This window comes from Balaenoptera musculus, chromosome 3 (assembly GCF_009873245.2).
Source record: "Balaenoptera musculus isolate JJ_BM4_2016_0621 chromosome 3, mBalMus1.pri.v3, whole genome shotgun sequence".
In the NCBI taxonomy this organism is placed as follows: Eukaryota; Metazoa; Chordata; class Mammalia; order Artiodactyla; family Balaenopteridae; genus Balaenoptera; species Balaenoptera musculus.
In genome coordinates, this window is record NC_045787.1 from 52,014,288 (window position 1) to 52,027,309 (window position 13,022).

The following is a 13,022-nucleotide window of genomic DNA, read 5'->3' on the forward strand; positions in this document are numbered from 1 at the left end:
TTTAAAAAAAAAATTGAAATCATTTTAGATTTATAGAAAAGTTGAAGACAGTTGAATCTCTGCATACCCTTCCACCAGTTTCCCCTAATGTTAACATCTTATGTAACCTTAATACATTTGTCAAAATTATGAAATTGACATTAGTACATTACTATTAACTAAACGCTTTATTTGGATATCACCAGGTTTTCCACTACTGTCCTTTTTATGGTTCAGAATCCAGTCTAGGATCCTACACTGCATTTCGTCATCGTTCTCCTGAGTCTTCTCTGACCTGTGACAGTTTCTCAGTTGTTCCTTGTTTTTCACAACCTGACAGTTTTAAAGATGCTCTGTAGGATGATCCTCAGTTTGGTTTTCCCCGGTACTTCTTCCAGGGTGAGACTGGAGTTAAGGATTTTTAGGGAGAATGCCACAGAGGTGAAGTCTCTTCTCGTGACATCATATCAGGGGCACGTGGTATCTATGATTATTGTTGGTATCATTAATGTTGGTTGGTTCAGATGGTGTCTGTCAGGTTTCTCCACTGAAAAGTTGCTACTTTTCCTTTTCCCTCCTCTGTCTTTGGAAGGGAGTCGCTAAGTCCAGCCCACTCTCCAGAGGAAGAGAATTAAGCCCCACCTCTTGAAGGAGGGGATATTTTATTTGTAATATAATATTTGTAATATGATATAAAATCTCCTATCTCTTTTAATATTTATTTATTTATTTATTTATTTATTTATTTTGGGCTGTGTTGGGTCTTCGTTTCTGTGCAAGGGCTTTCTCCAGTTGCGGCAAGTGGGGGCCACTCTTCATCGCGGTGCGCGGGCCTCTCACTGTCGCGGCCTCCCTTGTTGCGGAGCACAGGCTCCAGACGCACAGGCTCAGTAATTGTGGCTCACGGGCCTAGTTGCTCCGCGGCATGTGGGATCTTCCCAGACCAGGGCTTGAACCCGTGTCCCCTGCATTGGCAGGCGGACTCTCAACCACTGCGCCACCAGGGAAGCCCCTCCTATCTCTTTTAAATCATAAAGTGGCCCATCAGTTAAAAAGAATAGTTCAAAGATTTCTTAAATACATGTGGCATGTGTTGCCATGTTGTTTTATTTGTGTATGTATAACTATTAAATACTTATTAAATAGTATATATTTTTTAAATTGCCATTGTGGAAATTGCTTGTACATATTAAACATTGCAGCTATTTCTCAATTGCCTTTATGAACGAGACAAGTTATCGTCTCCTTTTGAGGCCAAGGCTGGCCGAGGAAAGGGGCAGGATCATTTGGTATGCTTTCTTTTCTTCCCAGACTCACAGAAATTCTCTTTCAGTATTTGAGGAATCTGTGTGTTCTCAGTCTTATCAAGAGATCGCAAGAAGGTAAACAGCGTTATTAGATTAACTTTGTCTTTATTTTCAAATGTACATATTTGCTAGTCAACATTTTTAGAAAGGGGGGCAAAGGACATCATATTATCAAGCAAGTAATGATACACAGCAATTCTAAAAAATATTAGATGTCACTGAAAAATCAATATCAATGAAAATAATTTAAAAATTTTAATATTCTTAAATACACTCATGCATTTCTTTAACCTGTGATGATTAATAATCACATATTTTTTAGTTCAGATGGACTCTTCTTGCCCTTTTTTCTCTCTCTGCCCCCTTCCCGTCTCTATTCTTAATCTGATGCTAATTTTTTACACATGTTCCAAATACACTAAGCACAAGCTTTGGTCTATGACCGGAACCAATACCACATGTCTTATCTAATTATGTAAGCATGGTTTAGTGACCTTATCCTGACATTAAGAGAATAAGGACACACACGCACAGTACCACTAGGATTGGGGCAGTAAGTGCCTTGATATTGCTCATTTGCGTCCAGCCGCGCAGTTTGATCAGTGGGTGGTCCCCACGCAGCAGGACGGCAGCCCCTCCTGGCTCTGTCTGCAATCGCTTTGCCCTCTTGGTATTTGCAGGCTTTTGCAGCCACTGTTCACAAGGTCTTGGCAGCAGCACATTCATTTCTCTCACTTTATTACCATCGCATCTGATTCCAATTTGCTAGCAAATTGAGTTTCCAGTTCCAAGCCTGACATTCAAGCCATCAGGTGGATTAGCTCCTCAGCCTGGTTAGCACAGACCCTGCAGGTCAGTTGACAGTGACCTATTAAATGTCCCCTGCTCCTCATCCTGGAACCTCGGCCGCCGTCCCGGGGAGCAGCAGTGCGGGGTTACCCACTGTGACCTTTCTTCTTGTTTAGAACCCATAATTCTAGACCTGTTGGAAAGGCTTTCTGATTAAAAACAGAGTCGGTTTTCATCCCTTATCTTGCCGTTTCAGCAGTTTTTTTCTCATAGCAAAGCAGCCAGCTTACAGTCGGGTCATTTGGTGGAATATGATTGATTGAACTATTTGGGGATCATTTATTTGGCCCTTCTCCTCTTATATCTTCTGAGTGATCTGTTTGCGTACAGAACTGAAACAACATCTGACTTATTTTTTTCTGTTTTTAATGATGGCACCTCAGGTGCGCCTCCTTTTCTTTTTAACGCTGCTGTCAGATGAACTTACTAAACAGCAGTATTTACTTATTTAATTAAGCTCTAGGCCTTTTGCTGTGCAGTGGGTCTCAGTAATTTCTTTTTTTTATTGAAGTTTATTTGATTTATAATGGTGTGTTAGTTTTAGGTGTACAGCACAGTGATTCAGTTATATATATGTATTCCTTTTCAGATCAGTAATTTCTTTTTAAAAGAAACCCTCTGGTGAATGATTACTTCTAGGCAGTTCTCCTTTTTTCTTTTTTTTTTTTTTAACCTGAATACAAACAGATTTCTCAGTGCTTGTCATAACCCAAGACACACGTAGAGACAATTACTCATTGGTGTTCTATTTACATTTCAGTTCCCAAGGAAAACTGTCTTGGTCGGAGACTTTACTCTTCTCATTAGAGGCTTTAGTAAATAAAGGTATATTTATGTTTCAGAATCAGGGAGCCAACTTCGGCAAACGCTATAATTTCTTGGGGCTAATGAAGGATTAAAGAAAAACTCGAAACAAAACAAAACAAAAGCATTTCACCACTGAACGCTGCGTCTGTGAAAAGAAAATGGTTAGCTATTGGGAGAAGGAAGAAAATACTCTGTCCCTAAAATTGTTTTTTTTTCTTGCAATTAAACAGTGATCTGATTATTATAACTCTGTATCAAAATATATTTTCCAGTTAATAAGTGAGTAAAGTAATAACTTTGAATAAGTTCTATTTAAGGCAGGATCCTCCTCTGGGCTGCTGCTCTTAAGTCCATTTTTTGTAAGCTGTGATGGAGTAAATTGCATGGTTTAGAAGTAAGATGTGAGGCCACAGGCCATGACAAACATTTAAGGATCCAATAAAAATAGGGAGCAGGAAAGGTGAGTTTGAAGCTGAAGGGGAAGCACCTTTCAAAAAATGATGCTTGAGCTCCTGGCAGGCAAAACAATAAATGGTAATTATGGGAAGGAAAGCCCAAATTTAGTCAAGCCTTTCAAATTTTGAGTTAAAATAGCCAGGTGACTCATTACTTCCTGTTCTTTAATTATTGTCATCAAGTAATCATTCTGGAGTGCCCAGGCTTCTGAAAGCTCCATTAGTGGGTGGAGGTATTTCTGTATCCCTTTTTGTTTGTTTGTTTGCTGGGTTATTTTGTTTTATTTTCCCATAGACTATCTCTAGAAAGGTAGATAATGATCTTAATTTGAGATAAGTGTGAGAGCATCCTTTGAAACTATAAAGCACTATATTAATTGTTGTTGCTGTCTGGTTACCTTTTTAGAAGTTCGTTAACCTACTTTTAAATATCCTAAATCATAAGTCACATTTGTTTTAAGAAATAATACCAGAAGGAAAACTTTTGCTATATTTCTTTTTTAAATTATAATCTTTGGTAGACATAATGTTTTGCATGAGTTTATTTCTGTTGGAGGCAAATAGTATGATTTCACTACCCTTTTCATTTCACCTTTCACTTAATTATAATTCTGCAAAATTTCTCCTCCTTCTGTTTCCTTTTTGGGTAAGTTCTTTGGTTGCTCAGATTTCCCTTACCCTCAATTATAGGGTCACGTAGCTCAACTGAGTATTTGACTGTCATTGCTTTGGGAGGACTGATGTCTTTTCTGCTGTGGAATTTAGGTAAACAGGGTTTGTACGTTAAATACAGTGTATAAAGGGAACAATGTAAGAAGGGATCCAGCATAAAATAATTACACTAAAATCTTTTCAGTATAGAAAATGCCAAATCAAGCATAATAAGGGTGATACATTTTATGTTACCTGTTTGGTGTCCTATAGTAGTCTGAGGTTAATGTAGCATCTCATATACATGTTTCGTTTTTTCTTTTGCAGAAGGAGCTGAGTCTCCCCAGAAGAGGAAGTCTGTAAGTAGAATAATTTCTTTATTGATTCATTTGTATTCTGGGATACAGTTTGTAATGTCATTATTTTCTGACTTGTTAGATTTTCAATGGCAATCAGAAGATTAATGATAATCAACTGAATTAAGAAAACACAAAGCTTTGCATTTATTTATAAATGTCAAATATTAATGATTTCAAGATAAGTTGAAGAAAGTTTCCAGGGTTCCTTATGGGCATTGTAAGCCAAAATGCATATTTATTCGTGGGAGAATCTTTTTTTTTTAATTTTACTTTATTTATTTATTTATTTATTTATTTACTTATTTATTTTTATCCAGCAGGTTATTCCTGGGAGAATCTTAAATTTAAAAATTCTATTATGTAATCAAGCATTATTTGGTCTGCAGATAGTTTAAAATGATCTGACTAAAGAATTAGTGCTTATCTACATGATCTGGAATTCTATGATCTTTATACTATGAATTTTACGCAGAGTAAATGATACACTTTTGCCTTTGAATTGATGAAGACTTTGCATCAGCTAAACTTTCTATTAGATCTAGACCTTACTGAACTGATTCATGTAATTCTGTTATATTAAAATAGCAAATTTGTGAACATTGACTTGATTTCTTTATAGGATGTTTCCACCTTTTATTTTTAAGGCTAATAATATATTTGCATAAATCATAGTTTTCTGCATCAGCAAGTTGCAGAATGAAGTTAATTGCCTTTAATATTCTACTAAGGTAGATTTACTATCAACTAGTACTGTGTAAGGGCTGGTCTAGAAATATTTGGATTTGGTATCTGATTTATGCTGAATTTAGTGGATGTGGCAATGTCCTTTTTAAAAAAATAAGTATAATATTTAAGATAAGTTCATGCAAATCTCAACTTGGAGGATTAGAAACGTATGTGGTGACTGTTGTAAGAATTCATTCTTTTGACTCAATTTTGGGAAATTTCAGTCTTTGCGTCTAGGAACCAAAACTTCGTGAACCATGAACATTTTATTACTCTCCATTTTGGTCTGTACTTTTTTAGTTGCCAGGAGAACACTGGATCATTATTCTTGGAGAATGTGCCTAAATAAATTTTGACTAGCTCCCAGCTTACATCTCTGGACACTACGGGTTAACGGCCTAATAGTTTAGCATAGGAAATGTCCTTAGAATCAAAAACTTCCATTCTTCTGCATTATGATTAGGACTCTTTTGCCTAGACTTGTAAAAGTTTGAACTTTTTGATATTTCCCAACATGATGAGAAATCAGAAACAAGAAAAACAGAAATATCTACATAAAATATGTTTGTAGACAAAAATCTCTTTTCCTTCATAATTTTGTTTAATGCTTAAAGCATCTTAGGCTTGTCTTGTATACTTTATTTAAAAACTTTAGAACTTTAGTCAGAGCTTCCTTTTAGCCTTTATAATAAATGGTGCTTTTTTTTTTCCTGTTTAAGTTAGTATGTTTCCTATAAATTATTATTACAATAATGTTAGTTAGCAAAGTAGATTCTTTATACCTACTGAAGGGCTATATCTCCTTTTGCACTTGTGTAAGTCTCAATTCTGTTCATGTTAGCTGATAGCCATGAGTTGATGGGGGAAATACATGATAAGGAAAATATTTAAATTTCTCTGTTTGAGAGCATGGACTCTTTAATTAAAAAATAAAAAAGTGATGATGGCATCAGTTTGTTTGGAGTACATGCTTTGAATACTTATTAAGATAAATTACATTTAAGCCAATTAAAATCGCCTCCTAATAAAAATCAGTTGATCTATCAATCAGATGATGGGAATAAAACATCATATATATATGTCAACATAAATCTACCTTTTTAAGTGAACTTTGGAAAAATTAATAATTGCAAGTAAAGCAAACAAGAAATAAACATGCTATTTTAAAATTTTCTATTAAATACAAGTATTCCCAAAAGAATTAATGACTTATGACGTAGATGTTCTGGGATGTAATGCCACTCTGAGTTTTCAGTGACCACCACACAGAATGCCAGTCATTACTCTCCTCATGCAAGGTTCTTTTATGACTTTGCGAAAAAGAAAATACTTATAAAATAAATGCTCAAGTGATTTTAATACAAATCTAATGAAGAAGAGCACACGTGTGGGGTTTTTTTAATTAATTAATTAATTAATTAATTTATTTATTTATTTATGGCTGTGTTGGGTCTTCGTTTCTGTGCGAGGGCTTTCTCTAGTTGCGGCGAGCGGGGGCCACTCTTCATCGCGGTGCGCGGGCCTCTCACCGTCGCGGCCTCTCTCGTTGCCGAGCACAGGCTCCAGACGCGCAGGCTCAGTAGGTGTGGCTCACGGGCCTAGTTGCTCCGCGGCATGTGGGATCTTCCCAGACCAGGGCTCGAACCGTGTCCCCTGCATTGGCAGGCAGGCTCTCAACCACTGCGCCACCAGGGAAGCCCCACACGTGTGGTTTTATTAGGTATTGGTGCTAGCCCGCATCATGGTACCTGATCATTAAACCTGTTAACACTTCCTCCGTTTATTTACTGCATAAATGCTTTCAAGTCTTTTATTACCTTCTCCCAGAAAGATTGAGGATTTGATCACGCTCTTCTGTTGAGTTGTCTTTCCATGTCAACAGCAAGCAACTGTGCAATGTGATGTATTCCTCATTGTCTATGGTACCCGGCAATGCGATTGAACTTGTCAGAGGGGGTGTACCTTCAGAAAAGCTGTGCTCTTGGAAGAAGGCACCTGATTTTGTTATATCTGCCACTTTTAATGTGTATGCCTTGAAGGATAATATTTTAAAAATGCATTTTCATCATTCAGACACATAGATTTATCAGATTTTTAAAAAATTTTAGTATTGTTTTAAGTAAGCTTATAGACAATGTTTGTCTGGAATCATGTGATAAAAACATATGTGTTATATAAAGCATGTATATACTATATAAAAGTTAAAGCTTTTACAAATAAAAGAACACAGAAAATAGACTTTTCTTTTTATTACTAATTGAAAAGCATAAAAAAGCAACCTATGTTCTTTCTAGAAAAAAAGTAATCCAGATCCCCACTAATTTGTAATTTACGATCATTTTCTCAAGGACTAACTTGAAGTCTGTGTTTCACATGTGTTTTAAAATGTTGCGAAGACAGTGATGTGACTTTTCTTTTTTTAATGGTGCAAAGGTCAGCAGACAAGAGAGGTCAAGGGAACTTCTTTCTAGACCTGATGTTACTAAAAAACCAAGTGACCCCCGATCAGTTTTCCAGAGGCTCTTCCAGCCCTTTACCAACTTCAAGGTCCCAAATCCCATTTCTACTCTAGCTCCCTGTATGGGTGGATTTTAGCTAGCTGTCTTCTCCTTACAAAGAGTAGCCATTTCCCCAGATTCTTCTAGCATGTTCTTGTCTTTCTCCTTGGAACAAAAGTTGCCATACTCTCTGCTCCCTTTCCTCACAGCTGCCTGTCAAAATCTGTATATCCTTTGAATAAATCATGATATAGTCATACAATGAAATACTGTACGGTGTGTAGGATGATTGAACTAAAGAAGATGCATCAACAAGTACAATTATAAAAAACAAACAATGCTGAGCAAAAGCTAAAAGCAAATTCCAGATACAAGACATTTATGTTGTAAAATTTCTACTAACAGCGAATCTAAACTGTCCATATTTATTAAAAAGTTCCTAGTGTTGTGGGTCCCTTAACTAGTCTTTTGAACTTGGGTCCTAAAATGACATTTCTAAGTGGCAAAGCTCTCTGGGTGGTGTTTGTTTTCAGACACGGAAAGTGGAAAAAGGATAAAAGCCCAAGGTGTGAGCTAATGGATGGTTCGGAGCAAAACCAAGGTCCCCTTTAATTTTAAAGGACCCCCTCATGTTTTGTTAATTGCTCAAATAAACAGCTCTCTAGGACAGAGGGAGCTTCTTTTCTTCTCAGAATTCCCTGGAGAGAGGGGCAGGAAATTGGCTGGGGCCAGCTCCCTTGCCTCCTCCAATGTTGATTTTTAATGATCTTTAAGACCCCCCCAAGCCCTCCCCCCACAGAGAAAGAAACTGCAGTATCTCTTCTTAGCAAGTAAATTCTCCTTGCTACCCAAAATTAAAATAGCCTTTCTTCTACGTCTTTTAATTGTGAGCATGAGTGCATTGTTTCTTGGAGCCCTGTAGTTCAGGGATCCTAGGACTATCTGCAGTTATCTCTGTATTTTAGTAGAACAGTGACTGGCACTTGGTCAGTTAGTTTCTTGGCTTTATGTTGTTTGGCCACACACATCTAGCAGCAGAAACCCAAAGCAGAAGGCAGCTCCTCCTGTGCACAGAAGGCCTGGAGAAGTATGTTTCTGCATGCTGAGGAATTTCTGGGAGTATTGAAAGTATTAAAAGTAATTTAGGAGTCTTCTCGGCTTAATTTCAATTTCTCAACCTAGCAACAATACTAGTGTTTAGCAACTATTTCTCTCCATAGAGTTTTGTCCCATCTCCATTCCCCTTTTCCTTTTATCATTATTCTGAAATGGTTGGGGTCTAGTAGGGCTGGCCATGGACTAAGTAGGGTGAGGTGCTGCTGGCATACAATGGTTTCAGGTCTGCTAGGAGGTCCATCTTCCTCTCCACAAAGAAAACAGGCATCTTAAACACACTTTTAACCACAGTGCCAGACATCCATTCAGTTGGATCTGAAAGAACTGAAATTCATTCAGTTGGATCTTAAAGGTATTTTCTCCTCGGGGTCTCATTGAAATGTACACACCTTTGGGCACGGTGTCCCTGAGCTGCATTTAGCACAGCAGAACACGAGTCATTAATGGGATGCTTCTGGTGGTCTGGCGACAGACAAGGAGAGCTGCTGTCAAGAACCATTTTGCCACATGGATAAGTTAACAAGTATATGAAAAAGGTGATAAACTTGTCTCACGTCTTTCCCATTTTGTCTCTCTTGGGCAGGAGCAGGAAAGGGTGTTTGGGTGGGATGGAAGACTGGAGTGAGCCACAGAGGGAGAGAGTGTTGTCACAGTGCTTAGGATGACAGAGGCAGAGGACCCTGAGGGTTACTGGAAGCTTCTGGGTGGAGCGGGGCCTGCTGGACTTAGAAGACAGTCTGTCTCACTGTAATTAGATTCAACTGGGTGCACTGGATTAGGATATTTCTTAGGTTGAAATTCCTCATTTTGAGACAAGATAGGAAGTGACCTTCTATGTAATTGGAGAGGCTCAGGTGGATGTCATTGGCATCTGTAGGTGTGTGTATTTTTCAAAAAGAAGACGTATGTTCAGGCCAGTTGTATTTCAGCCAGAACATGCTGCCTTGATGGGCTGTTTAGAAAAGCAGTTTGAGTAAAAATGAGGTTATTTCTAGAATGCAAGGAGAGGGAATCACCTTGGTTTTACAACGGAGTCAAATTAGATTTACGAGATTTTCAGTAAGGTGAAGGTAACATTTTCTGAAAGAGAGAGAAAGGGCTTAATTCAAGCAAAATAAAGGGCATGTAAACCGTATTTGGATAAGTTTTAAAATAAATGTAGTTTTCTTCTTAGTACTTTCTTCCCTCCTACCCCCACAAATATTGAAACAACAAGAATTCAAAATGCCTATCGTCGAAGCCAAATGGAAGTCCAGTGTCATTTTGAATGTTAGAAACCCTGAAACAAAATGAAGAAAAAATTGAGTGTTGCATCTGAATTAGCATTTAAAGTGGCATGTTTATATAAAAACAGAATGGTGTAATATATCCTGAGAGTAAAGAGAGGATTTCAGACTGTGAAAGAATGTCAATTGCATTTATATATTCATCGAATAGCCAGTTTGGTATTTGGTACGTATTTGCAGCATCCTGTATCACGCCTGCATTCACCTTCTGTGAGGGGGCTGGGGGAGGAGACCTGGGAGATAGAAACAATGTAGGATTGATCTTCTCACCTTTGAAAATTATTAGGAAGACCTTAGTTTTGCCCGTGGGAGGGAGAGTTGGGTCACCTAGGGAGGTTTATCAAAATACGTGTGTGTGTGCATTTCCAGACACACTTGGGAGTGCAAATCAGAATCTGCACGTATGTGCATTGGGGGCAGAGGCAGGGGGAGCACGGAGGCTTGTGGACTTTCAGCCCATTCTCAGGGTGAATCTCAAATGCCACCCCTAGATGAGAACTGCCGTTCTTAGGAGAGCTTCAGGGTGTGTGTAATGGCAAAGTGGGTTTCTGGATGTCCAAAAGCATGAGGGTAAATTCTCTATTTCATATTTCTTAGAATGACTTTTTAGCAAGCTTGAGTCAGACAGGAATTTGGAGACTTTTTCAGTGAGCATCTTTTCAGCAAGCCTTGTGGAGGGTGGCCCACTGCAGCAGGTGGGTGCCTGCGCTTTCTCACTAAAAGCCACCTTCTCAGGTCTGTTATTCAGTGGGCATTTCACAGCCACACTGCCTGGGTTCAATCCTACTTCTGCTGTTTAAGCGGCCTGTGACCTTCAGAAGGTTACTTAACCTCTATGTGTCTTTGTTTCCTCATCCATAAAAGTATGTATGCTATTCTATCCTGGAATGTTTTGAGGATTAAATTAGTTAATATCTGTAAAATGTTTATAACAGTGCCTGGCATGCAGTAAGCTCTATGTGTTTTATTAAATAAAGCACAATGGGAATTAAGGCCACCCTCCGACTTATTTTTGTCCGGTAGTGTTAGGCAAAAGACTGCCAGTAGGCTGAGGAAGTTCCCTTAAAGCCAGATTATTTGAGTAGCATTTTCTGGGGTGGGGGGACAACTTTGTTTACCAGCCCTTCCATCAGGGGAGAGGTGTTACATAGGGCGGCTGACCCCATATCCTTGGGTAGATCTTTCCTGTGTCCCTCCACAGTCAACACTGGTATCAGGAGGTTTCTAGGTGTGTGAGGGAGACAGACCCCACACATATTCTGTATCATGAAGCTGAGAGGGAACTCCCTGTGCTCAGTGGCCCCTCTTCTAGAATAATCCATCACTAGAAACCTGCCCATCCTTCTCAGCATAGTATATAGGTTACTTCTCGAAACTGTGTTTTGAGACAGACAGGTATTGAGGAAAATGAAGTGGGATATTATAGATGTCCACTTAGAAAAGTTTAATCATGGGATTTCAGAGCTGGGAGAAACCTTAACAGAAAACTGATTTTAAATACCTTTGTTTGGTAAGTGAAGAACCAGCAACTCGGAGGACTTGAGATTTGCTTGTGCTCAGACTGTTTCTTCACCGTGAACTGTGGCCACAATTTAGGGGTCCCACCCACCAGGGACTGGAAAGCAAACTTTCCTTCTTCAGGGCAATACATTTGAGTGAGAAAGAGATAATGAGCAAGGAAGGGTGTGGGAGCGTTTTGTTCTATAAGACATGAATTACAGCATCGACATCCACAGTATGGGTCATGTAAAGGGTGGACCTCACAGAGTACACTTGACTTCACCCTGCTCGTCATGGTTTCTTTGAACATTTTGGGAAGCATGGCCTCAAACTCTTCTTAAGAGTACACTTAAAACTGCAACCAGAGGGAAAACCTTGTCACATACCAGCACTACCAGGTTACTGAGTTTACTCAGACGAGTAATGAGACTAGTGATGGCTTCACTGGTGGGTATGGTAGTCCCCACTGTGGTAACTGGCAGTCCCCAAATGTGTCCATCGTCCAGTGAGACATGTGAGCAGGGCAGCTGAATTCTGTATTGTTCTCCTGACCCCGTTGTGTAGTAAGTCGGGCTCTCTGAGGGGAATCGTCGAGAGGTGGGTGGTGGCTAGCAGATTTTGCTTATGTCTTGGTGTTCCTCCTTAGAATCTCTACCGTTTCCTCTGCCATTCTGACTCCTGAGAATTAGAATCCCTGCTCTTTGACTCTTTGTGGCAGCTGACTGTCAAACGTAAGTGACTGGGGGAAAAATATCCTAGGGTTTCCTTCTCTGGTTTTCTGCTGTAGAGGCCTCAACTTCTAAGAATTCTGGCAGGTCATTTCTTTCATCTGAAAACACATGCCTTGTCTTTGAACATGTTGTTGTATAAAGTCACCTCTTCTGGGGTGAGGATGAGGATTAGGACTTTTCCATGCTTCTGTGTTGGAACATAAGACGTGCCCATAGAACATGCCAGCGCTCGTACACCTCTCTTCCCAGTGGCCTTCTGGGCTCTGCTTCACCTCAGGCATCACCCGGATATCTTTTGACTCATAGCATAAGGAAATTGTATGCAGATAGTTCCGTAAATACAATTGCATGAGAGGAAAAAGTTTTATTAAGTATATTCTATGAATTTTATCGGCATGTGGAAATGGGTGCTTAGCATGGAAGGGTAAATTTAAATGTTTTTTTAAAGAATGAAAATTCTAATGATAATAAATTTAAATAGGCATAATATATTGAGGGAAAGGATTTTTAAATGCCTCTTTTCTAGAACTATAAAGTAATCTTTCAAGAAATATTTGCCTATTTTGTAGATGCTTAAGTGAAATTGTTCTTCCCTATTAGAAAATACTGATTTCGCCTAGGCGTTGTGCTTTTCATTGTGCAGGAAAAATGATTTCTAACTTTTTTCGTGTCCTAGAGATCAGTGAGATTAACCTCGTGGTGACATTAGCCCTGGTTGCTGAGCTCTTACTAAACCCCGATTTTCCAATGCTGATTCT

General features: G+C 38.9%; 1 protein-coding gene across 1 annotated transcript in view; it reads left to right on the forward strand.

The window, feature by feature from the left end:
• MAST4 (microtubule associated serine/threonine kinase family member 4) overlaps positions 1 to 13,022 on the forward strand; it is a 568,903-nt gene that overhangs the window by 303,061 nt on the left and 252,820 nt on the right. The window contains 1 exon segment of the mRNA XM_036848868.1: positions 4,376 to 4,407. Within this exon segment, the coding sequence (XP_036704763.1) occupies positions 4,376 to 4,407 (32 nt within the window).